Source organism: Phasianus colchicus, chromosome 1, assembly GCF_987193195.1.
Source record: "Phasianus colchicus chromosome 1, bPhaCol1.hap1.1, whole genome shotgun sequence".
NCBI classification, from domain to species: Eukaryota; Metazoa; Chordata; class Aves; order Galliformes; family Phasianidae; genus Phasianus; species Phasianus colchicus.
In genome coordinates, this window is record NC_143436.1 from 37,274,405 (window position 1) to 37,301,940 (window position 27,536).

The 27,536-nt window shown below is 41.1% G+C and overlaps 1 protein-coding gene across 3 annotated transcripts in view; it reads left to right on the forward strand.

Moving 5' to 3' along the window:
* Positions 1 to 1,797: 1,797 nt before the first annotated feature.
* Positions 1,798 to 27,536, forward strand: part of TPH2 (tryptophan hydroxylase 2) — a 54,025-nt gene continuing 28,286 nt past the window's right edge. For 2 of the 3 annotated variants that reach the window (XM_031589703.2, XM_090138818.1), the window contains exons 1-8: positions 1,798 to 2,016; positions 6,555 to 6,707; positions 8,270 to 8,453; positions 8,560 to 8,660; positions 13,409 to 13,476; positions 18,982 to 19,178; positions 20,812 to 20,947; positions 26,610 to 26,736. In XM_031589703.2, coding sequence (XP_031445563.2) covers positions 1,918 to 2,016; positions 6,555 to 6,707; positions 8,270 to 8,453; positions 8,560 to 8,660; positions 13,409 to 13,476; positions 18,982 to 19,178; positions 20,812 to 20,947; positions 26,610 to 26,736 — 1,065 coding nt within the window. In that variant the 5' untranslated portion in view covers positions 1,798 to 1,917. The other variant, XM_090138810.1, reaches the window with a different exon arrangement.

Here is a 27,536-nt window from a genome sequence, read left to right on the forward strand (position 1 = left end):
CTTGGTAACTTCAGGTATGAGACAGAATTAACACCTGCAGACATCCATCCTTCCCTCAACTGGAAAAATGAAACAAAACTTTGTGGGTTAGCAAGACAAAAATGATTGATTTGCATTACAGGAGCAAGTAAGGGAACCAAATATTGTGCAATTTTGTTGCCAAGCAAAAGGAAGAACCATTATTAAATGGAGCAGCTGTGATCCCAATTCAGTCCTGAACATCAGGCATTTTCTGAAAGGCTCATCCATCTGACAAGGGCTGGTTTAGACTTGAAACTTTTGCTGGTTTGTTTGTGGTAAATGGTGAGATCTCATCATACAAAACAGTACAAAGCTTCCTGTTGTCCTTTTGAGATGATGTCTCTTTTTATGACCAAAAGGGATTCCTCAGTGACGCAGGTATGTAAATGTCAGGTAAAAGATACTGAGTCTAGCAAGGATAGAGACACTGACTTTACATAAAGTGAGCAAGCTGTAGCTGAGCCTTAGATGTAGCACGAAACATAGCACCATGAGAACTAGGCCTTTCTGCTACTTTCCTTGAGTAGCTCTCTGCTCAGTCTTTCAGCTTCAAAGTCTGATTTTAACTGTTTATTCTTAATCCATGTGATCTTTCTATGCATGTGAATGCCATGTGATGCCAATTAGGGCTGCTGCAGGGAAAGCACAACTGGACACTTCCAAGGGGAAGCAGTGACCATTTTACCTGGTGCTTCGGAACAGAGAAAAGTGAGCACATATTTGAACAAACTTACTGCCATAGCATCCCCAATCCAGTGTTCGGTTCTACACTGTATAACTTGCTCAAAGTAGCCAATGGAAAAGTTTTGGAAAGTGAGAGATGTGGAGAGGGGAAAAATAGGAAGAAAAAGTGACAACAGTAAGTGACAAATTGAGTATTAGTTTTCAGTATGGGGGTATAAGAAAAATAAAAGATCCTAAAACTATTTCACAAGTAGTCAAGTATCAAATTATTGTCTTAGCAATTACTTTCTGCTCATTTACAATTTGTGAGGCTCTACAGGCCTGATATTAAGTAGGAAGCAAATTCTTTAGAAAAAATCTTTACCCTTGAGACATAAGCAATTTACTCAGAGACAGGTGAAGCTGTCCAATACAAAAACAGACCTGCAGGATCCATACAGGACTGTTTCACCTCCGTAGATAATTAATTGCTTCGTTGATGTTGTGCTTAGAAGAGAGTTTTATGATCACAGCCTGGCCCTTATATAACCGAGATGGAAAACAGCCGTTTCTGCCTCGGCTAAAAAGCTTTCTCCAATTAAGCATCCTTTTTCATGGAAGTACTCTTTCCATGTCATCAATCACGCTTTAATACAGCAGGTTTGTTAAGCCTTTCATTATAAGACAGTTCTCCTACCCCTTAATGCTTCCTTTCTGAACCTACCCACATTTTTCACTGAAGAACTTCATAAAAAAAAAAGAGAAAAGATGAGTTCCTACATCAAAGAACTCCTCACATCAAAGCCGACGTGGAAATAACTCTGTGCAACTTTTCACTCATTTATTTATCGTCGGCGTGCACCGAGGCCCGCCGTCCCCGCGTCCACACGTGCTCCCTACGGCCACCTGCCCAAAGCCAGCCGGTGGGGCCGGAGCTCCTAACGCGGGGTGGTTTGGGGCTCTGCGGTTGGGTTCAAGGCGGGCCACCGCGGCGGGCGCTGAGACGTGAGGAGCTGCGGCCGCTGCCCCGAGGTCGCCCCGCAGCCGCGCTGCTCCGGGGGCCGCTGTGGCGCGAGGGCTGAAGGCTGCCCGGCGGCGGATGAGGTAAGCGAGGCTCCGTCAGCGCCGTCGGGTCCCCCCTCGGCGGCTTTCCGTCAGCCCCCGCGGGGCCGTATAAAAGGCGGCGCGGCGAACGAGGAGCAGAGCGTGGCGCTGCCCCGCCCGGCCGGTCCCATGCAGCCCGCCATGATGATGTTCTCCAGCAAGTACTGGGCGCGGAGGGGCTTCTCGCTGGACTCGGCCCTGCCGGAGGAGCGCCCCGGCGGCCTCACCGTAAGTGGCGGGGCAGGGAGCGAAGCGGTGGGGGGATCCGGAGGTAGGGCGGCGAGCTGCCCGCCCGCGGGTTTCACCTTGCGGCTGCAGGTATCGCTGGCGGCTGCTGAGAGTCCAGCGGGTGCTGCTCCCCAGCGCTGCCGCGAGGGTGTCCTCAAACAACAGCGAAAGTTTCGCTAGGAAGGCGCGCACGGAGGGTAAGCCGCGCTGCTGCAGCGCTCTCAGAGCGCGGGAGCCCAGCACGGCTGTGCCCGAGCGCCAAGGCTGTGTCAGAGCGCTTACAGACCTCGCGGCGTGACTCTTCAAACGTGTTTGATGGCAGCAAGCGGCGGTCAGAACGGCGCGGTGCCGGCGTGTCCTCGCGGCTGAGCGGCTCCGAATAGGCTTAGCAACGGGTGCCGATGGTCTCATCCGCTCTGAATGGGGTGAATGTTTCGGGTTTTCAAAACTTAGAGCGCATAAAATTGTATATCAACTCTGCAGCGTGTGGGGGATTTGAGAATTTGAGTAGAACCCACGGGATGTGCTTGCTTGTAGCAGTTGTGAACTGGCCTTACAGGAAAATGTGTAATATCCTTGTTTGTGTGTGCTTTGTTTCTGTCAAAAATGTTGAATTCAATGGGATCCGTCTGTTTTACAGGTTTTGTTTGAGTTACTTTCCTTGAGTTATCCTGTAGTTCACTCCTTTGTTCCTGAGTACTCTCAGACAACTCATTTTCATTAGGACGGTTGATCTGCTTACCATTAAAACACTTTATAATCAAATAACAGGTATGGCTGATAAGATTTGAGCTCTTGCAATATCATAGCCTCTTCAGTTGGGTTCGTAATGATTAGCTAATCTGGTCTTCTTACACTCGAGAGGCTTTCAGTCATCACTTCAGATAACGCTCGTTTTGAAGCGGTGCTGAACCTTGGGCAGTCAGGGAGGGTGCCAGGTGCCCTTGGTTTCCCTGAGGAATCAGTGGTACTGAGGTGCTCAGGATGACTGTGATCCTCTGTGTGTAGCTTCCTGGAAACAGCTTACAGTGAAGAAGCATGGATGCTATATAAACAGCATCTGTGCACTTCATACAGATGAAAACTTCTCAGCCAAATCCCAGATACTATTGAAGTTAAAGCCGAAGTGACCTTCCACTAGACTGTCTGTCCCCAAACAAACCCCTCAGCAAGAAGAACCATATAAGCTCAATTGCTAAAAAGCAAATGTGTTTGAGTGTCTTCACTTCACAAGCAGAATTACTTTTTCCAAATGCTTTAAGAATGATAAATATGAGAAGAGACCACAGAGACCTTTGGGTATGTGCTGAAACTAGCCTGGGTAGTTTAACCTGCGCTGTTTTAAGTTGTTGCTTTTGGTAAGAATCACAGAATCACAGAATTGCCAGGGTTGGAAGGGACCTCAAGGATCATGAATCTCCAACCCCCCTGCCACACGCAGGGCCACCAACCTTCCCACCTAATGTAGACTGCCCAGGCTGCCCAGGGCCCCATCCAATCTGGCCTTGAAGATGCAGTTCAACTAGCCCTTCTTTTAATTCAGTGCATTCTTGTGCTTTTAATGTACGTATATATGTATTCTGAGGCATTTACACACATACATATACATATATATGTCCAGTGGGAGCTGAATATCCAGTGGTCTCACACAGCAGAGGGAGGTATCTCAAGGTGGACTGGGATCAGGGAGAAAAGCAAACCAGTTTGACATGTGCTATGTTGAGATGGATGTGATGCAAATACCTCATTTCTGTCAGCAATATTTATTTCTAAGAAAACTATCTTAACTAATACAGGTTGGAAAAGGAATCAGACTAAACTTTACTAATTTCTTTTTCCTGGGACAAAAAGCTCCTTATGAAATGTAATCTTTTTTGGAAAGCGCAGGGAGACTTTGTTAAAGCCCATTGCCTTAGAGCCACAAACATTATGCAGGTGGGATAACCCACCTTGGCAGCTCTAAGAAAACAGGAACAGATACTTAACTTGGCTTTAACCATGTGTTGAGACCTGTTCAAAAATTCCACCCATTCTTTGGTTATTTTCTACAATTTACCAAAAAACTGTTAGTAGTTGTGGAATTGTTGTATATGTCTCTTAGTTTCTAGGTTCATGTCTTTTAGTGTCCATATTAAAGGTGATACTGTTGTTTAAAAAGTGGTGAGCATCTCACTGGGGACAGCATTTCTCTGAGTCACAACCTGCTTGGAGAATGCAGGCTGGTTTTTGAAAATTATGGTCAGTATTATCAGAACTGTCTACAGAGCTTATAAAGCCCAACTTGCTGTTCTGTTGCATCTCAACAGAATTGAAGTTAACTGAAAAAAGTCCACATTTTTTGGAAACTCCTGGATGAGGTTTGGTTTGAAGCAAAGTTTTCACCTTCTTGATTAAGAGAAGATAGTAGATTTCTCAGGAGAAATGACATTATGCAGCAACATGAACTGTACTACAACAGATAGCATAAAATTTATATTTTAAATTTAATGAGCATGGCTGACCAATAAACCCAGAAATGGGAGAAAGCTCAGTAGCAATTGGCAGGAGGATGTGCCTGTGGAGACCTCAATGAATAAGGCTGAATGTGACTGACCACAGCGTCTGCAAAAAGCTAATCTTATCTTGGTGGGTACCAGGGAGAGGCTTTTGCTTTAGATACATGGCTGCCATCAGTTACATAGATTAACTGTTGATGTAGATGTCTCTCCAGAGCTTCTTACAGTGTGAATGATTCCTTGAGTTAAGGCTGACCGGTATGGTGGAAGCGAATACATGGCTCAGCCCAGAATGGGTATGAAAACTACATCACTAATAGGATAACTGCAGGGAGATCAGTGGCCTTAATCCATGTATTCATTTCTGGTGACTGGGTACTCCCAGCATAGTGGCAGTGAGCACAAGATCAGAGAATCATAAAGTTGTTTGAGTTGGAAAGGACCTTTAATGACTATCTTGTCCAACTCTCCTGCAGTGAACAGGGACACCTAGAGCTAGAACAGGTTGCTCAGACACTGGTCCAGCCTGACCTTGAATGTCTTCAGGGATTGGGTATCCACACCTCTCTGCGCAACCTGTTTGACTGCCTCACTGCCCTTACTGTAAAACAAACAAACAAACCTTTTTTTAATTACATCTAGTCTGAATCTCTCCGTTTGAAACCATTTTCCCTTGTCCTGTCACAACAGACCCTGCTAAAGAGTCTGTCCATTCTTACAGCCCCCCTGTTAGGTACTGAAAGGCTGCTCTCAGGTCTCCTGGAGCCTTCTCTTCTCCAGGCTGAGCAGCCCCAGCTTTCTCATCCTGTCCCTATAGGGAGGTGTTCCATCTTTTAGACCGTTTTTGTGGCCCTTCTCTGGACACGCTCCAACAGTTCCATGTCTCTCATTTACTGAGGACTCCAGATCTGGACACAGTATTCCAGGTGAGGTCTCACCAGTGCAGAGTCAAGGGGGCAGGATCACCTCCCTCAACCTGTTGGCCATGTTGCTTTTGATGCAGCCGAGGATAAGGTTGGCTTTCTGGGCTGCAAGGGCAGATTGCAGGCTCGTGTTCAACTTCTTATCCACCAGTATCTCCAAGTCCTCTTTGTTAGGGCTGTGTTCCATCCTTTCATCCCCTAGCTTGTACTGATAGCAGGAGTTGCCATGACCCATGTGCAGGATATTGCACTTGAATATGTTGAACATCGTGAGGTTCTCCTGTGCCCATAGCTGGAGCCTATCTAGGTCTCTTTGAATGGCATCCTGTTCTTTGGGCATGTCAGAAGTACCACACAGCTTGGTGTTGTCGGCAAACTTGCTGATGGTGCACTTGATACCACTGTCATTGTCACTGATGAAGGTGTTAAAGAGCCTTGGTCCCAGTACCGACCCTAAGGGACACCACTTGTCACTGATCTCCATCCACACATGGTGAGTGGTGGCCAATGTCTCCGAGTGTGATCTCACAGCTAGACAGACCAGTAATGCAAATAACCTTGATGTTGTGATTGAACTGTTTACTGAGATTGCAGCTTTTTGCTAAGTTTCACTTGCATTTGTAGTCTGTTTTCAGTGTGTTAAGTATCACTCTGCTAAATCAGAATTCCTGTGTAACATCACACATTGTCTATTAAGTACGTTTCATACTAAGCATTATGCACCCCACGTGTGGAACGTTTAAAAGCAGCTGGTCAGAGAGTATTGGACTCTAGACAATAGATGATACAGAAGTACAGACCAGTAAAAATCATCTTGGACTGACTTACAGATAGAATAGCATCACTGCAATTAGTGGTTTTGTGGTAGTTCAGACCATCATCTCCATTCGCTTTCTTTATTACTTTTGATAGTGTTGCCCTAAAAAATCAATATATTTGTATCCTATGTATATATATATCTGTGATTCTGGTTTCAGGTAAATAAATTAACTTCTAAATTAAGCTTGGATAGGTTCAACTTGGCTATTTTCTAATGAAAAATTCTTTTTGTGTAATATGTCTTAGTTTTGGGAAATACCCTTTTGCAACTGAATCGATGCTGTTCTTTATCCATTTGTAGATAAACAGATCAAGCTCTGGGAAAAATGAGGAGAAAAAAGGCAGTAAGGGAAATGGGAAAGGAGAGTCAGTTTCTGAAGGTGGAAAGACAGCTGTGGTGTTTTCCTTGAAGAATGAAGTTGGCGGATTGGTGAAGGCTCTCCGGCTCTTTCAGGTAAAGCTTACATATCATTGTGCTGATCAGATGAGGAGGAATACTGAGGTCAGACTCTTTGTTGGTATAAATTAATGCACTATGGAGTGCAGTAACTTTTAGTGAATCTGCAGAGTGTAACTTCAGGCTTTATGGGTCGTTCAATGAAGCATTTAAGACTCTCAGAGAATTTTCTGGAACAAAGTTTAATTTGTGATGGTGATATTCGCACTATTCACTTTAGATTTCTTAAGTGTGATTCTCAGCATCATAAATTAGGTTTGAAGTTCTCTGTACAGACCACGATGAAAGGAATCAGTTTCAGAGAGATGTTCAGAGTCTGAATTATGTGCTCAAAGTCAGATGGCGATGACAACCTTGTTGCAGAACAATGTTTGGTCATAAATTTAAGTGCACCTTTAAGTGCTTGCAGGGTCAGAGCTTTCTGTCTAACTGGAACTTAAATTGTGAAGCATTGGTTTCCGGATAGATCCCCATGCAATTGGTGGTTTTCAATCTGACTGCTGGTACTCTGTGTAGTCTGCTTACCTTATTAATACATTGAAGAGGACTTGAAGGCATCTCTAAGGACAATTCATGCAAAGCACCATGATGAAAGCCTTAGACTGCTCAGTCTGTGCAGTGAAGAAAATGTTAAGAGGTGATTTGGAATCTACCCCTTCATGCTAAACCATCAGAGGGGTATAATTGTAGGAGCATACTGAGCTTAAATGACAGGAGTTGGCTCTGGGAACAGATTCCATAGGCTGATGCAGATATCTAGACTGTCCAGATGTTGAAAGTGGAGTGAGCTGAGCCCCTAGGAGGGAGATTACCTAAAACCAGGTTGCACAATGGAAGCAGGAGAGGGCTGAGTGAACCAATAGGAACTGCAGGAAGAGAGACATGTTTTCAACGCATCTTCTCTCCTAAATGTTAATTGCAGCTCTGGTTTAAATTATTCAATGGGTTCAGACCTGAAATCCTGAATATACATGTCAGATCTTCCTTGAGAACAACTTGCTTACAATTGCTTTCTAAAATGTATTTGGAAGACATTGCAGAGAGATCAACTGCATTCACACAGTTGCTGAGCAATTTGAGCATGGAAAGGGTGGGATTATGTTGTCTTCTAAACCTAGGGTAAATCAAAGCCATTTTCTCTACTTCAGAAGAGAATGTCTGAAACCATCTTCCCTGTGTCAGCTGAAAAGGAGTCCTGTGGCCTGGTTTACTCAGGAAGAGTATTCCTGAGTAAAATTGATTCTGCTTGGCTTTTGTAATCTGCTGGTCTACAATCAGCAGATTCAAAGCCCTCAGTAAATGGAGTCTTTGCCTTCTGCAAATTTGTTGCATGAATGTATTAATTAAGGAGATGCAATGTTTACATACTTTATGGGGTGTGCCAGTGAAATAGTTCCTACTACGTGGATTCACATGTGGAAAATCAGAAACTGCTGGTTGCCTGTACCAGAGGAGACCTTCATTTGAAACCTGAAAAAGCTTTCTTGAGGAATATGCCATCAATATTGCAATCCTAACTGATATGTCTATATTTAACCCATTGTTTCTTCTTTCTGCAGGAGAAACATGTGAGTATGGTTCATATTGAATCACGAAAATCAAAGAGAAGGAACTCAGAGGTAGAAATTTTTGTGGACTGTGACTGCAGTAAGAAGGAATTTAATGAACTAATCCAGTTGCTCAAGTTTCAAACAAATATTGTGTCTCTGAATCCACCAGAAAACATCTGGACTGATGAGGAAGGCAAGGCTATTTCTGTATCACTGTTTCATAGACTCACAAATGTTTTGCACAGTTACAGCCATAATCTTATATTCAGTATATTTAACTCACATTCTATCTTCTGCAGATCTTGATTGTGTCCCTTGGTTTCCTCGGAAGATATCTGAATTAGACAAATGTTCACAAAGAGTATTGATGTATGGATCTGAGCTGGATGCAGATCACCCTGTAAGTGTAACATACAATTGTATTGTAGATAATTTGTTCACATTCTTTGCCAGTCAAATAAAAATCCTGCTGATTGCAGGTTTTGAGTGCTTTTCTGAGCATGGTCGGTATTTAGTTCTGTTCCCTGTTTTCAGTGTATTAATTATCCTTTTCACAGAATCACAGAATCACAGAATCACAGAATTGCCAGGGTTGGAAGGGACCTCAAGGATCATGAATCTCCAACCCCCCTGCCACATGCAGGGCCACCACCATTCCACCTAATGCTAGACCAGACTGCCCAGGGCCCCATCCAATCTGGCTTTGAACACCTCCAGGGACGGGGCATCCACAACCTCCCTGGGCAGCCTGTTCCAGTACCTCACCACTCTCTCCGTAAAGAATTTCCCCCTGACATCCAACCTATATCTCCCTTCCCTCAGCTTAAAACCATTTCCCCTTGTCCTGCTGTCACTCACCCTTTCAAAGAGTTGATTCCCCTCCTCTTTGTAGGCTCCCTTTATGTACTGAAAGGCTGCAATGAGGTCACCCCGCAGCCTTCTTTTCTCCAGGCTGAACAAGCCCAGCTCCCTCAGCCTGTCCTCATAGGGGAGGTGCTCCAGTCCCCTGATCATCTTTGTGGCCCTCCTCTGGACCCCCTCCAACAGCTCCCTGTCTTTCTTGTACTGGGGGCTCCAGACCTGGACGCAGTATTCCAGATGGGGCCTCGCAAGAGCAGAGTAGAGGGGAACAATCACCTCTCTGTCCCTGCTGGCCACCCCTCTTCTGATGGAGCCCAGGATCCCATTTGCCTTCCGAGCCGCAAGGGCACACTGCTGGCTCATGTTAAGTTTTTCGTCTACCAAGACCCCCAGGTCCTTCTCCACAGGGCTGCTCTCAAGGACCTCTCCTTCCAGTCTGTAGGGATGCCTGGGATTCCTCCGGCCCAAGTGCAAAACTCTGCACTTTGCAGTGTTGAACCTCATCAGGTTCACCCGGGCCCACCTTTCTAGCCTCTCGAGGTCCCTCTGAATGGCATCCCGTCCTTCAACTGTGTCAACCACACCACTCAGCTTGGTGTCGTCAGCAAACTTGCTGAGGGTGCTCTCAATTCCGTCATCAATGTCATTGATAAAGATGTTAAAGAGCACCGGTCCCAAGACAGATCCCTGGGGGACGCCGCTCGTTACCAGCCTCCACCTGGACATAGAGCCATTGATGATCACCCTCTGTCTGCGGCCTTCCAACCAGTTTCTTATCCATCGAGTGGTCCACCCATCAAATCCACATCCCTCCAGTTTGGAGAGAAGGATGTGGTGGGGGACCATGTCAAAGGCCTTGCTCAAGTCCAGGTAAATGACATCGGTCGCCTTTCCCTTTTCTATAGCTGGACATGAAAGAAGGAAGTCCTCCATAAAACTTTCTCTTGAATAACTTTGTCCTTTTTCTTTTTTTTTTTCCTATTTTCATTTATTTACTTTTTATTTAGCTGGTTGTTAGAAGTTTTCAAAGAGAAGAGTTTAGATCAATGTGACCTTAAGTTCTGTCACAAGTGGCTCTTAAATAAGAATAGATATAAACTTAGTTGTCAGAGAAAAAGGAATTGCGGAAGAAGACTTCCTGGCCACTCAGGAGATAATTGCAAAATAAAACAGCAGCACATTCCTGTTTCTTTGTGCAGAAAGGAATGCAACAGATGGGAAGGTGTCTCACATTGTTTCCTGACTTCAATGACAGGAGTCAAGCTTGCATTTCACATAAGTGATACCTGTAGTGGTGCCAAATGCTCAGTGTAAAAGACAAAAAAAAATAGGTTTGTTTTATTCCATTTGGCTCAAGTCCATACATGCTTAACATCTAATTCTTTACACAGCAGATGATTGCAAGCATTTGTGTTAAGGGATTTTTGCTTGTTTCAAATCGAGGTTTCCACCTTTGGACCCCTTGGTTGAGCAATGGCAACTTATTGTATTATTCCTACTCTGAAAGCTGAGTTTAACTGGTATTATAGGAAGCTTCCAGCTGAAAGGAAGGAATGAACTGAAGTACCTGAATATGAGCCTTTCCTGCACTGTGGGCCTGCAGTTGGAAGCATGTTCCTGGGTCCTGATTTCTGCCACATACTTCTTAATGACGAGCTAGGATTTACCTACTATTTTTCTCAGAATGGAAAAATCTGTTGATTACCTTCAACCATTAACAGTAATTTGGTTCAAACAGAGGCCTTAATGGCAACTCATTCTAGCCTTGAGTTGATGATTGTGATGAGCCATTTGATACTGTTTTATGTTCTGAGCTGGTGCCTTCATTAAATAGTTGAGTGCTCTACTGAAAATCTGCCTTCAGTTTTACAGACAATGAAAAAAGACATTTGCATTATATGAATATATATTTTACACTTGAGGGAACTATTATGAACATAATTTACACACCATTTGTTAGCACATGCAGCACGCTAGATATTAGAGATGGGGGAGAAAACTATAAAATCTGTGATTGGCCTTTCAAATGCCAGTTCTGATGCCTGCTCTGTTCCTTCATAGTAATGTATTGATGCCAGACCAAAGAGAATTACTCCATTACGGAATCAGCATAGCACTAGTTTAGGTTCTAACCCATTCCATATTGGCTAATGGTTTTGGTCTTGATTTCACTGCACGTGCTGGACATTTGAGTCACCTATGCTATCATCCATTCCATTTTGTCTGTTGTATGTTACAGCTGAGTAACAATGCTAGTGTAAAGGGTATTAAGCAGACAGACATATGCTCCAAAATGTCACAAGTTTTTGCCTGTCAAAAAGCTTCTCTATATGAGCAGTGCTGATTATAGCATCATTCTTGACTCTTCTGTAGCATTTCACAGGAGGGTGCTATGCCCTGTTGAAAGCAGGCCACAAAAATGCAGGATTAGAGAGGCAGGCAGTAGTGTGAGTGCATGAAATTCATGATAGTTACGCCCAGCAAGTTGATAACCAAATGAATGACATGTTTAAAAAAAAAAAATCGTATACTCATAGAATGGCTTGGGTTGGAAGAGACCCCAAGGATTGTCAAGTTCTAACCCCTCTGCCACAGATAATGGATACGGCTGCTCAGGTTCCCATCCAGCCTGGCCTTATGCACCTTTAGGGGTGTCCATGACCTCCCTGGGCAGTCTGTTCCAGCACCTCACTATTCTTTCAGTAAAGAAGTTCCCCCTGCCATCTAATCTAAATCTCCCTTCTTTTAGTTTAAAATGATTTCCCCTTGTCCTATCGCTATCTACCCATGTAAAAAGTTGATTTTCCTCATGTTTATAAGCTGTCTTTAAATATTGGAAAGCTGTAATGTGAAGTCTCCCCCCAGACTTTTCTTTTCCAGGCTGAACAAGCCCAGTTCCTTCAGCCTGTCTTCATAGGAGAGGTGCTCCAGCCCTTGAATTGTCTTTGTGGCCTTCTCTGGACTCTCTCTGACAGCTCCACATAATTCCTGTGTTGGAGGCCCCAGACCTGGACACAGTACTTCAGCTGGGGCCTCGCAAGGATAGAATAGAGGAGGACAATCACTTCTCTCACCCTGCTGTCCACCCCTCTTCTGATGGAACCCAGGATACCATTGGCCTTCTGGGCTGCAAGTACACACTGCTGGCTCACATTAAGTTTTTCATCAGTCAGAATTACTAAGTCCTTCTCAGCAGAGCTACTCTCAAGGAGTTCTCCCAGCTTGTATACACTGGATTTCTCAGTACCTGAAGGGTGTTGTGTAAGGCATTTGCTGTCCTGTGTGATAGTGGAGGCTTGAATTCTCTCTACAGTCCTCTGTCATTTTCCCTTGCTCAGCCCTAGCAGCACAGCTTTGGTTATGGGGCCATAAAATACCTTTTGAGTTTTCTCATGCAAACTCATAAACATTTCAAATCAAAATACATTGTGTTTTCATTCCCTTTGCTGATCTGTGTATGTGAACAGTAAGGAAAAAATGTTTTACTTTTCAGCTGTGACTAGGTGATGGGAGCAGCCCATTTAAGTCATGGCACTTGAGGAAATTTAAATGCACTTTCTGAACTACTAATTGTGGCACTTAGATAACTATTCTTTTCCATCTTCAAGAGGTTACAAGTCCTGCTTTGAAAGTTTTGTTGTCTAAAACCTAAAGCGTCTAAATTTTTTGTAGATACAGAAGAGAATGTTTTGATTTTGAATAGCTTGAAGGGCTGTTACTGACTAGTCAGTATGTGTAATACAGCTCTTTTGCACTTAATATGCAAAAAGTAAGAACCTGCTGTAGCCTAATATGTAGGGAGTTTGATCTGCAGCTCAAGTTGTGTTATTTGCTGTTGGAGGCTGTTGGCTCAGTCTAATGTGTTGGTTAAGATGGCAACTGCTGAAGTAGCATCTTCAAAATGAGTTACTTGTGAACTCTTGGCACCTTCTGTCTTCTAGTGATGACAGATGTATTAAGAAAAGGTCAGTTATTCTGCTTTATGCCTGCCTGTGGATCTCCATACAGATTAAGGAAAACCTGCATGAGATGAAATGACAGGAAAACAGTTTTGCTTTTTCAATGCCTTGGAAAAATGACTACCTATGCACAAACCTATCTTAAAAACACCCCTGTGGGACTTTGGTGGGGAAAAAAGGCAAAAGATATATTTCTCTTACAATCCATAAGGTGGTGTTAATCAAAATACAATATAATTTGGTACTAGATAAACACTTTAATGATTTATAATTCTCACGGCTAATTTTCTGTCTTTGTTATATATTACTTTCTTCTTCCTTGCTTAAGGGATTTAAAGACAATGTCTATCGACAGAGAAGAAAATACTTTGTGGATGTTGCCATGAGCTATAAATAGTAAGTACTGGTATAACTCTTCCCTGGGCTGCTGACTAGTTAGAATTCATGCTCTACTTAATTCTGTAGCAGGAAGTTTTGCAGTAGACAAAGTCATCCTTTAAACTACCACTGGTGCAGCCTATGCAAACCTGATGTTTGAAATCCTGTTACATTTTCAGAACAGATACAGACATGGAAGGAACACGTTTGAAATGCAAGCTCTACCTTTTCAGCATTTTATTAATAGCAGATTAAACTTAAGGAACTGTTATTAATGAAAAACTGATGTACTGCTGAGTTGTATGTAGCTAGTGTCCCAATGTGGTTGCTCTATGCCAAATCATTATTAGTTATTTGAACCAAAGAAAGTTGTGCTTCTTGTGAGAACTGTTAGACGTACCTGGAATAGCACCCAAACGAAAGTGGAGCACTGTGCTTCACACAAGGGCCATGTTTGTCATAACAGTTTGATTCCTACCATTGTAACAGGATAAATTCTCAAAATTAGTCACAATTGTGACTAAAAATGAAAATGAATGACATCTTTACCTTCAGGTACAGGATAAGAGTCAGGTCCTGAGGATCCTAAGATTTGGTCCAAATCTGAGAAAGCTGTAACTTAACAGTTAACTTACAGTTAGCTGTAGCTGACTGAATAAGGCAATAATAGGAAATGATTCTTTTCTTTTCATGCACTTAATATGCTGGATGCTGCAAAATGCCTTTTATGAATGTTGCTACCACAGCTGTAAACTTCTCAGAATTCACTTAGTGGATTTCCCTGTAGTTTATGGAACTGCTATGTATGTATAAGTATGCTGTTTGTGGTTCTGCCTTCTGATCTTTATCCTTGTCAAGTCAGTATTTTCAATTTGCTGCCATCTCTGGAAGTTAGGAAACTTTCTGTGCTACCTAAAAATACCTACCGTGTTGCAATTTTCTTCTCAAGGAAGGATTCAGCTAATTCTAATTAGGCTCTGTTTTGTTTGCCCTCGCTCTCAGCGGAAGGAGCATACTAATTTCATGTTCCTTTCCATTTTCAGATTTTCGCTTTTCTTTTTCTCCTTTGAGATTTCAAAGTATATTGTTTAAAGAATGCAGAGCACAGCAGTTATTTTCTCCCTTCATGAAAGGCATATCCTATCAGGAAGCAATTCAGAAAAGCATTTTAGAAGTTTTTTTGGTTCTGCTTTCTTTGTTCCTATTGTAAAGTTAATTCATGAGCTGTAGAAGACTGGAGGTTGGGACAGGAAAACTAAGTCTACTTTGTGACCATATAATCCTAATTATCTTTTTCCTTTAGTTTTGTTCCATTCCTGTTGTTATGCTGTTACCAATACAGGTGTCCAAGCACCAGTGTTTGGTTTTCCTTTCTTCAGGCCATGGTGGCATTTGTTTGTCTGGGTGCTCATGGCACTCATACAGAACACTGAGCTTCTGCATGCTGGAACAGGGTGGTGAGTGGAGAATCTTCCTGGGCTCTGTGTTTTGATCCCTTTGCCAGTGTAAGTCCTAAGCTTAGCCAGTTTTCAGATTAAAGTCGAGGCAAACAAAGTTTTTTGTTTGTTTACAGCTGATTGATTTTATTTCCCAGTCTCACGCTTGCTGCAGAGTTAGTTATTCTTTCCTAACATTTGCTGCAGTGTGAAATGTCAAGCAGATACCTGTGGATGAGGGCATACTGTGTGCTTCTAGATCTCTCTTGGTACACTAGGACAGTTCTCCACTTATTAGTAAGGAAAATGGCAGTGCCCTGCATCTCACAGCTGCTAAGCTGTTGGCAATATCTTCCTCTTTTCTCCCCCTCTAAGCTGTCTGAATGCTGGAAAGGTCCTGCTGGCTCACTGAGCAGTGGTTGGTGTTCTGCTAGAAGGATTTTTTTCCTCTGAAACTGGCAAGAAACATCTTTTCTGAAAAATCTTGCACATTTCCAGAAAAAGAGATAAAAGGAAGGAAAATGTTTTTCTTCTTTAGATTTTGAAGACTCAGTAGCCACTTCTGCAGATTACAAAAATCAAAAAAATTGAAACTGAGGTTATTTGGGGGGCAAAACTACTCAGAAATACTCGCTCATCCCAGTGATATTTTCAAATGTTATAAGATATTTCACATTCTTCATGGTAGCAGCAGGAACAGGAAAATGAGATTCTTTGAATGTTTTTAACCAAAAAATGGCTTAGAGGCCACTGATCTGCACAGTTACCTAAAATGTGGCAAAAACTCATTCATACTCCTCAGATCTGCCAACATGACTTTTTTCACCCCTCAGACATACCATATCCATGAGGCTGTACAGTTGGTCTTTCTCTGGATACGTCTGCTCTTAGAGACAGCCCGGGGAGGAGAAAATCAGCTCAGGAGGACCCTGTGCTGCTACAGCTGAACTATTTCTGCTACCCATGCTGGTGCATTCAGAATTAGTTTTGGTGTCTTGACATTGCTTTGCTATCTCATTGCACCTTCTTTTGTGGTCTGAAGACTACTTATTATTTATGCAAAAAGAATAGGTATGCCAGGGAATGTTGGGAGAGCTTCATGATAGTGTAAAATACAATTTTGGTATAAGGACTTCTCTTAGAGGCAAATTTAGAGCATTGTTGCTAACCTCTCAGTATTTCTTTCTCATTGAAAGCTGAGGTTGATGCATTTCTAATTTTCATCCTCCAGTGTTTAAAAAATTCCACAAACCTGGTTCCTTAAAAAAAAAAAAAAGAAGAGATTTGGCCACAAAAAATTGGCTCAAGAAAATGGCTCTATCAAAAATTGTTGAAAATCCGTGACTGACATTTCCTTTATGAGTTGCTGTTCTGTAGCAGTAGATGTTCTTCTTTGATAGAACATAAAGAGGCCTCAGCTGGGGACAGAGAGAAAAACGCTAAGATGTGAACCTAAAGGAACAGATCCTTGCTGGTGCTAGGTGTTAAAGGGAAAGATATGCTAATAGAGCACATCAATGAAGATCAACTCTGTGAAATAAGTGGACCAAAAAATAAATATTCCTCCCTCCTTCACGTAGCTTATATCCTAAAGATAGTGAAAATGTGTTAAACTTGCTAATTAGCCCTTTGAGACTGATTAAAGATTGCAAAAGTGTTGAGAAAATTAAATCTGGAAGAAAAATGCAAAGCTTATAGAGGGAATTCATAATGTGAGTTGATAGCTCATGACCGTGGCAAAATGGAAAGACCATTTTAATAACGGGAAATAAAATTCAGGTTAGGTTAGCCTTTAATGTCCTTGCAAAACCAGTTTGCTTGTGGCTGACTAGGCTGTCTTTTGGTATGATTTATTGGGTGATGAAAGCAAGGTGGGTCATGCTTGTAAGATGGTGAGAAAAGTGAAAAGAATTGTGCAGTCCTCCCTTGAGTCTGGCTACCTCCATCCTGTCAATAAAGAATGCACTCTTAATAAAGAAAGCAGTATCACCATCATCTTCAAATAAGATCAGTGCTCCTAGGCATAAATTCTAATAAGGAATTAATGTTCAGTGAACCTTATTTCAGTGCTAATGAATTAATTGAAACAATTACTATATTATAAACCTCCTAGTGAAGAGTGAACAAGCTTCAGGACCCTGATTTTCTTTATACTTCTCTAGTAATATGCTAAATAGAATCTTGATTTTTTTTTTTCCCACTGGCACTCAGATTTCTTCAGCTTTGCTGGGTCAGTGCTGACCTGTAATGGCAGTATCCATAGTAGATGTTGCATCTAGGGAAAAGGGATGAGGCTCCTGCACAGCTCTGGCAGCCCCAGGTGGGTGGAGTACCAGTCTGTTTGTCCCTGGTGTGTATGATACGATTTAAAGTAGCTCTGTTATCCTTCCCATGAGCTGGCAGCAGCTTAAGATTGATGGACTGTGCAGGTGAAGACAGATACTGGATCTGAAGGATTGACTCCCACAGCATAACAGACATGGACCCAGTGCAGCTTCTGCTGGTGAGCAGTGCTTCACCACATGCATTGCAATTCTTGTCGCATCTGCAAAAGAGTGGCTGAAGGGGAACTAGCAAATTTAATGTATTGGATGTTCAGAGCGTTTTTGACAAGTGTGAGTGTCTCATACAAAGTATCCTTTGACTGACAGATACTGCTATGGATCAGAATACTTTGATATAGTGAAAGGTGAGGGGATTAAATACTAAGTTTTCAATAAAGATAAGGGGACAACCACAAACAAACGTAGGGCAGAGGCTCTTCTCTTTGTGCATGGAGAGACTGCTTAACAGCAGTTGAGTGCGACAGGAGGGCTTGTTCCTTGTTACCTGGCATGGTGAAGACAGGATTATAAACCAGATGAGAGTCAGGAGGGAAACTCAACTGCTCTAGCAAATACACAGCACTGCAGTTCTGCAGCAGCAGGGCTATGCTGTGCACGCTGTTGGTGGGACAGCCAGGGCTGCTGTCTGTACAGAGGACACTGCAGCACTGAGCTGGGAGTACCCATGGTGCCAGCACTGTGGTGGCTGGGCTGTGGGAGGTAGGAACCTGGAATCCCTCTGCCTAATCTGTGCTCATCGGCAGTCTGAGAGAAGAGAAGGTTACGTGAGGAGGTGGCAGATTTTGTAGTTGCTTGTAGTAGATGGTGAATGTTAAATCCAGAGAAAGATTATAAAGTTTCTAGAGGGAAGTCATAATGATAGATGAAGATTATGTCATGGGAAATTCCTTAAAGCTAAATGCAAGGCGGTGCAAATTGGAAGGAGCCCCTCGCACTCTGTGCTGTCATTCAGTTTTGAATTAGCTGTAACCCTCGAGGCAAATCTTGGATGTCAGAGACAGATCAGCAAGCTTCCTGGGAGGCTCCTGCTCTGCAATTTCTCTGCATCTGTTTAAGGTGGAGGAGGCAGAGAAATTGTGCAGAAGAAAAATACTGAGAGATGTATTTAAAGTCTTAGTTTCACTTATTCTGGGCTGTTGGCTCTGAGGCAGGCTTCCTCATCATGTAGTCCTGCATGAATGTGGGGTTCCAAACACACACGCACAATGGTCTAAATAATAAATATACGTGTTCTGTTGTTTCTACGTGTTTCTAAACATCTAGATAATTGCCTAATCTTCATTTTTAAAATGAGAGTCTGTGAATATTGTGTGTTACATGGAACAGATAGAGCAATCAACTGATGGTTTTACTGAATGTACAAGTTAAACTGAATTTGGAGCTTCAGCTAACCATTACAAAAGCAACAGTGACAGAAAGCAGAGCTATTACTTTGGTGTACAAATGCATCATATAAGAAATCCATCTTTCTGTTATGTTATGGAAATTATCTCACTGCTTATTAAGAAGTGCAGTTCTTATGAAATAAACGTAATATGTAAAACATAGCATTAGGAAAAAATTCTAAGGAAAAAGCATCTAGTTATCACTTTAAAGTAGTTCATTTTTTAGCAGGCTCTATGTAGTTACAGTTATTTAAGTAGCACAGAAATTCTGCCATCCAGAGTCAATATACAATCTGATTGTTTTCAAATATACAATATACTCTCTATCCCTTTTTTTTTTTTTTTTTACCCCAACAGTGGTCAACCCATTCCCAGAGTGGAGTACACAGCTGAAGAAATTAAAACATGGGGGGTGGTGTTCAGGGAACTCAGTAAACTCTATCCCACCCATGCTTGTCGTGAATATTTAAAGAACTTTCCTCTGCTGACTAAGTACTGTGGATATAGAGAGGATAATGTGCCTCAGCTGGAAGATGTCTCTATTTTTCTTAAAGGTAAGAATAATGTTTGATTTATCAGTAAGTAATGCTTTTTGAAACACTCCTTTCTGTTAGAATGTAATGCAAAGCATATTGAATAGAAAGGCTCCCAGTACTATCAGCCAGCTGTGGTTTATACTTTTCATGGAAGATGATATGATGCTGAGATGAGTTAAATAAATAATCACATGCTGCACTGGTGTTGTCCTACACAGGGAGAAAAGTCCTTCTATATGATGAAAAAGAGCTGAGTTAGCTCTGCTGTTCTGATAACGGAGGGTGAGTGTCCTGGTAACCACAGTGTGTGTTCCCATTGTATCTAGGCATTTAAGGAAAAAGGAAAATATGAGGCTCTCCTGAATGCTTAAAACCCCATGAAGCTCACATAAATGTATGAAGAAAATTCAGTGGGGTTCCATAGATAATCTGCAACTTCTCTGGTATTTTTAAATGATCAGGATATTACGCATTTAAGTTTGAAAATACTCTGCTTTCTCATCTGTGATGGAAATGTATCCCATGTGGAAGGAGAAGCGACAGATGAGAAGAACCTGTTGGTTTTTAACTCTAGAGCTGCCAAAGCGTTCACTTAAGATTTTCTCTTTTCCCAGGGCTTCCTTCAGACACGCATACTTATGCCTTAATCTTCTTCCTCAGATGCTCAGGAATTAAAATACTGTACAGACATGTGTTTAGAAAATAATGTTATGGGCTGTTAAGTGTTATGTAGAGGAAAAAAAGAAAAAAGCTAAGTGTGTTCTCCCAAGCATGTAAAGTAAATTTTTAACTAAAAGAAATACAACATTGATAATGAGAGGCTTACTTTCCCCAGTCCCTGCTTCATCCTTAGCTCTTGTTTGTCAATAATTGCATTTACTGATAAGTGACTCATTGATCTTTCAATTTTGATGTGTCCTGGGATTCTCATAGACTGCACTATAATCCCTAAGGAATTAGGTTCTTTTTCCTTAACTAAAAACTCAAAAATTAGCATATTTTTCACAAATATGTTTTTAGACTGAATAGAACAGAGTAATATCTGTTGAAGAAATGCTTGGAACAATCTCTTGTAAATACTTGCAAGGAATTAAGAATGAGTTTAGGAGAGAAATGTCCTTTTCAAAGTTACTCAATCTGAAATCATTCTCCACTGGGACTAATCTGTCAACTGAACACTTTGTTAAGCATTTAAATGAGGACTTTAGATTTGAAATTCAGTATTTTACTGTCACAAAGCAGTATTTATCTATAAAAATAAGGGCAGGTTTGGTTTAATCCTATTTTGTTCTGTTTGTTTTCAATACATTTTGCAGAAGTCATCCTCTGTTTTGGATAACTTTCTCCTGCTTTGCTGCCAGATGGGAAAATCAGACGCTTTGTGATTTGAGAACATCCCTTATGGCACTTTACCTTCCTTTCTATACAAAGTTATTTAAACAAACTTTGAAGTACTTTGAGGTGTTTTCATTAAAAATATGCTAGCAATGCAAAACAATTCTTGTACTTAATAGATGAAGATTATGTATGGTAACCTTCAGCCAAGACTTTCCATGCCATGTTTCTGGTAATTAACTGCAGACCGTTACTTATCCTTAGAAATTGATATAGTAATTTATAATATGGTGTTTTATTATCTCCTTCATTTCAGAAAGGTCTGGCTTCACAGTGAGACCAGTTGCTGGATATCTCTCTCCCCGAGACTTCTTAGCTGGCTTAGCATACAGAGTTTTTCACTGTACTCAGTATGTACGACATGGCTCGGATCCTCTCTACACCCCAGAACCGTAAGTTGCTTCATTTGCTTTAGTGGTGAAAAAATGTGCTTGTAGGATTCTTAAAAGACCCGAGTGAACTAGGCAAGGTTGAAAAGCAGAACAGTGTCACAAATGTAGTTACCCTGTCAGTGATATAACCCTTCATGCTGAAGAATCTGAATTTGATTAGGAGTTTTCTCATGGACTTTTTACAGAGGTCTTAAATAGCTGTTATTTATCTAGTGGATCAAAAAATCTACCTGTATTATTTTGCAGTGGAAGATAGAGCTTTCAAATACGTATTTTGAAAAAGTGACTACAGTTTAACTTTTTCCGATGATAACTAAGGAAAGAAGCTTGAAAGGGAAGCCCTGAATCTCGTGAAAAAATTTGCTTTTGGAATTGTAGTTTGGTTTCTTGTATCTCCATTTATCTTTTTGGGGCCAGACTCTGCAGCTGAACTTCGTATTGTGCCTATGAAACAGCAAAAGCAAATCATGAGGCACAGTTTTCTCACCCAGAGAGGGTGTTACGTATGAAGTTTGTTACAGAGAACATATTAGGAAGAGGAGGAATGATTATGACTTTCATGGAACAACATTGCAGCTTTTTTGAAACAGAATATTGTGTGTTTAGACAAAATATTGTAGCTGTTGATCTCTTGATGAAAATTTGGAAGGAAAAAAGATTAAAGTGATTTCAATTGTTGTGTTATACATGTTGTGCTCTGTGCAGTGCTAACGTGCCAGCTAGTATGGAGGCAGTTTCACCAAAAGCATCCGCTAATCTTGCAAACCACAGGAATGGTATTTATGTAGTGAATCACTTACCAGAAAGCTAGCATGAAATTGCAGCATTGATTATTGAGCTTATGCTACTTTCTGTAAAATTCGGCAAAAATAAAGGGTTCATATGAACGTATTCAGCTTCAGTCATGTAAACATTTGGACCCATGCCTAACTTTGATTTCCTGAATAGAGTGCTGAAACCATGGAATAGTATTTTTTTTGATGTAAAAGGATTAATGGAACTGCATATTAAGCTGTATCTAAAAATGCTCTAGCATTATTCTGGACAGAGTCAGCAGGTGGTGCTGTACCACGCATATCCCATCATCTTTTCAGCGTGTGAACAGAGCAGAGTATCTGCTGAGGTACCGTGAGGCTAGTTTTGTGTGCATGTTTGTATTGGGTAAGAGGTGCTGATCTCTGAATTAATGCACTCACTTCTGTAATCTCTGTAAATAGGACTTCAATTTTTGCAAGTTTTAGGGTAATTACTACAATGTAAAACCCAGAAAGAGTGGCTTGTATGTATGGTGCTGGACCTTCTCTGGTCTGTCTGAGAACATCCGTAGATATTACAAAAAAAGAAATTTCACTTAGGAAATACTAAGTATTGCACTAAATATCTTCTTTAGTGTTTGCAACACCTGCCAATACTCAGCAATACTCAGATTTTTATTAACCTAATATAAAATTAGGAGTGTGCTTTCATCTATTGATAGAGGATTTAGGTATATAACTCTAAGTGGAACATCAGCCAGGAAACAAGCAGGTGTGCCTGTATTTTTGCTAATGTCCTCACGTTCATTGATTTATATATTTGTGACCTGTATAGTTTTCTGCTTACTTTCAGAATTACCGTGTATCATACTAAAACCTTAGTAATTACAACTACTTTCTGTAACATTTCTGGTTGTGGCATCTGGAAAGTCACTGTTTGGTAATACTTGTTAAAATAGAATTAATATTTTTGTTCCCTGTTTGGGTTGAGCTTAAAAATTCAGGTTTTGGTCTTAACAGTTCTAAATATGACTAATAGAGGAAGGAAGTTGTCATGCCCTAATTATGTTGCTTTCTTTCTGCAGACCTGCTTGTTCTGAAACTATTTAAAATGTGCACTGACTAGGAGGAGCTCCACAGGAAAATTTTGAAAATCCCTTTCAAATTGTGTGTGATTTCTTTTCATAAAATGGAGCACATAGTAATTGTTATTGGAAATGTAGAGTGAAATTTTGGCTTTGTTGAAATCAATGACAAAACTAAACTGACTTGAGGAAGGACAGCTCTTCATCTTCTGCTGCAGCTGCAATGCCCTGAGATGTGCTAGTTGATATATGGGACCATAATGAGATTTGCTGCAGGTCCATGGCTTGCTGAATGTTGCATTTCAATGATATAAACCTGCTAAAAAGACTCCTTTTGACTTCAGTGGGCTTTCCATCAGATTTAACACCCAGGCTATAGAGCTAGATACAAATTAGAGAGTTCATTTGGTTTGATCTGTATCACTACTATATGCATTTTAAAACATTTCTTCCTGAGTTTCATTATGTTCTTACTACATTCACAGAGTTATATAGATCTCCTCTGCTCTGCTAACTAATTTACTTCAAGAAAAATCTTTTGCTGTGAAAAGTGCATTACAAAAATCTTATTTTCTCTGAGCAATGTGTGGGAATAAATTAAAGGAACTTAATTATTTTCTGAATAAAACAAAACAAAAGAATCAAGCCTTGGTAGTTAAGCAAAGAATTATGTTGTTTAAGCTATCTATAAAGGACCAGACTGGCAGGGAAATCTAATGGACTCCAATGACGATCTCAAATGCTGGTTCATGGTTCTTCCTGGAGGGTGTAGGGTCTTTTTGGTGTTTTTCTGTTATTGTTTTGTTTTTTTTTTCCCCATGCTCTTTGGTTTCAAGCTTCCTTCTTTAAAACTACTCGGTTAAAACAATACTTTTAATGGAAAAATCTACAAGCTGAAGGCAGAAGAGAAGTATTTTCTGCCTCTGCATTCTCCTCCTCTTACCAGGAGAAAAACAAGTTTATAGGGCCAGGCTAGCCTTTGTCTGTTCTCATTTTTTTGTGTGAGGGTGGAAGTGACAGAAAGAGCCTATGCCCCAGTGCAGAACTAGGAAAAACACGCCTTTCCTCGTTTGTTTCTGGGAGCTGCAACTTCTGCACAGGAAAATAGAGATGTAGACACTCACTCAGGTACCACAAGCATTGCAGAATCCTTCCTGGAGCCAAGAACTTGAAGCTAGTCCCGCTTATTTTTCTTTGTTCTCCTTATTTGAACTACTAGTATGAAGTTATCTTAAATAGATCTGGTGAAGTGTTCAGCTATCTGTGTTGATTTCTTCAGTGCGGATGGGAAGTAGAGTTACAAGCTCTGGACTTCCAAGGAATGTGTTTGTGGTCCCTTTCTGCACTGAAGGTAATGGCTAGAGAAATTAGACTCCTCCAGTGACTTGTTTGGCACTGGTAATTCTCTCAGTGTATCCATCATATAGCCAACTCCCTTTTTCTGCAGTTCTTTGTGTTATTAGTGAGCTAAATCTTGCAGGAGATGACAAGAAATTGTTGTGACTGGAACTAAATTAATAAAAAAGGGTCATTACCCTTTGATTATCCACTCAAGTGATGCAAACCATCTCCTGAACAAAGAGATACCATGCAGAGCAAGCCAATTTTTCAAGTCTGAACTCTAATGAGGAAAGGAATACTATCTAAGCTACAAGTCTTGTGGTAGGAAACTTTGATCATCTTTCACATCTCAGAGCACTACCAAGCGAAAGGTATATAGGCAAGAAAAGAAAAGCCTTCTTGTCAGCTGTTTTTGAAGAAAAACAGAAAATGGGAATCTCTTGTATTCTAGAAGGACGTGCTGTGATGTAGAAAAAAGGGAGAAAAGATCTTACTTTCAGAAAGAAAAACTTTCTCAGAGAATGAGAGAGGAGAACAAAAAAGCAAACAATTTTCTTTAGCTAAGTAACTAAGTCTGGTACTGTTCCTGGCCAGCTGTACATATCATACATGTTTCTTAGCTGTTGAATGGAGAGATAAGAACACAGTAAAGGTAAGCATACAATCATAGAAGATCCTGAGTTGGAGGGCACCGATAAGGATCATTGAAAGCAACTCCTGGCTGCACACAGGATCACCTGAAAATCAAATCCTACGTCAGTAGTGTTGTCTAAATGCTTCTTGCACTTTGTTGGCGTGGTGCTGTGACCACTGCCCTGGGCTGCCTGTTCCAGGCCCTGACCACCCTCTAGTGAAGATCATTCTCCTAATCCCCAGCCTGATTCTCGCCTGACAAAGCTCCATGCTGTTCCCTCTGTTCCTGTTGCTGTTACCAGAGAGCAGAGCTCAGCGCTGCCCTTCTGCTCCCCTCAAGAGGAGCTGTAGGCCACCACGAGTCCTCCCCTCAGCCTCTTTTTCAGGCAGTGCACTCAGTCAGTATTACTGCAACTGAATCTCTAGTCAGCATCTGTGGAACATGTGTCATGAGCATCTACTTACATCCCCCACATCTTTTGGAAATGCTTATGGCTGGGAAAGAAGAGAAATGAGATTTGGTAATTATTCTAGATGATTGAATGAATTACTCAAATGTGAACTTAGTTCCAACTTTTCACGCACAGCTTCAGAGCTGTATGCATCTCACCAAAAAGCGTGAATGTAACATGAGTAAATGTTGGTAAGCAATATGTGAGTGAGACCATCTGAGCTGAGAAGATGGCCTACAATACCCAAACTGCATTTCTGATAGGCTGCTGCTGAGGCAAACTAGGGATGCCAGAAGTGCTATGGTAATGCTCGTTTGCACACATTCAGAAGATAGTGTCTATCTAGGCACAGTTGGCGCAGGCTTTATGGTAAGGAATAGTGAATAAGAATAGGAAACTCTAAATTGTATATAGCATTGTTCTTATGATTTATCTGAAGTGTCAGGTTCTGTGTCTTTTAGAACAAAAATAGTTTATAAAAGACAAATTGGATGATTTTGGATAGAAAGCAGATAACTTGATGTTTTCTCCCTGCCTTTAAAACATTTGTTTACAGCTTAAAAGAAAAAAACAAGAGAAATGTCTTTGAAGAGACGAAAGCAAAGGAAATGTCAGATCTGATTTTTAAAGTGAACTTTACTACCAAGTCCATTATTTTCTGTGAACAAATGCACCAAAACTTTCAGAATTGTTTGAGAGCTTTTGTAGATGATGCATGTGCACTTTTGTTTGTTTGGTTAGCAGTTTTTTGTAGACTTATATTTGCACTATGTTGTGACTAATAATGCACTTACAGGTATAGACAGTAGTTCTTTCTGAAACAAAACAGGTTATCTGCTTTTTTCTGAAACCTGCTGGGTGAGAACTGGACTTCACAATGAAAGTAACCACTGATTACAGTAGGAAATGAGGGCAAAATGTGAAATTAGACACACCAGATACCTTTGTGATTACTATGCTAAATTTCTACAGGTAAGCTACAAAATGTTTGGTTGTGGAGCTGTACCGGAATGTGAAAGGTGAATGGAGAAGAGGAAGAGTTTGTGTTGGATTTTGAACTTGATTCGTGTGGATAGAATTGCTGTAAACTGTACTCATAAGACAAGCAATTTGCTTTTCATGGAACTAAGCCTGGAAGACAACTGATTGTGCTTTCCCAGTTAGTCTGTAAACGATGGGGAAATCATGGAAAAAGTGGTGTTAATCCATTTAATAAACCCATGTCTTTCTGTAGAACTGTGCACAGGGATGAACCATTAACGTAAGAAACATGTTTTGTGGTAAGACATTTTGAATAGAGGTCTGACCCATATTAAATGGTTTATGTTAAATTGATTATGGAATTACTGTGGCATTTATTCCTGTAATGGCTCTCTTCTCATTTCCATTCCTCTAGGGATACATGCCATGAACTTTTGGGACATGTGCCTCTACTTGCTGATCCTAAGTTTGCCCAGTTTTCACAAGAGATAGGACTCGCTTCATTGGGAGCATCTGATGAAGATGTTCAGAAATTAGCCACCGTGAGTTAAATTGTTCTGTAGCATGCTCTCTCTTATCTGTCATCCTTTTTGGCTGACATGCATTCTTTTACCAGAGCTGGTTCAAATTATGAATGACTGTGCTGTGACAGTCACAGAGTTTTTTTATTTATCTGGAATTACAATCCAGTTTCAAGGGTTCACTGAGATGGATTTTGTTTGCTTTAAGGTACTGAAAGTAAGAAAGATAATTTTGGGGGGAAAAAAATAGAAGAAGAAAATGTTTTGGTGCATGCTCTCAGCTTTGTTTTGTTAGTTCCTCCACAGGTGGCCACTTTGGCTCTTAGCACTGCTGTTCCTGCATTCACTTATCAGTCTTGCAGATGCTCACTGCATTGTAGTGTGTGATGGATTTTAAAATGATTTTACATTCTTACTACTGCTCCTGTTGGAGAATATGTTGTTACTAAGTCAAGAATAAGCAGCAGTAGATCTACACTGTGGTCAACTGCCTCAGCTGGTGGCTGTGAGCTGAATTTTGTATTTCATCAATTTAACCAGACACTATTAAAAGCAGATTCAATAAACTCTCTATTAAACTATCATAGCTTTGATACACTGGCTTAGCAGTATCTTAGAGTCTGCTGAAAAAGGAGTTTGTACCTGGTTTTTTTTTTTTTTTTTCTTTTTCTCCTGTAGCCTTCCAGAAGAGGCCAGCAAATTTATATAATCAGACAGCTCCACTCTCTGCTTAGACAGGCTTGATGTTTTGCTCCTGGCCTCTTCCTCTCACACGCTTCAGGATATGTTCTTTGCTTTTCTAATGGCTACCTGCAGAGAAG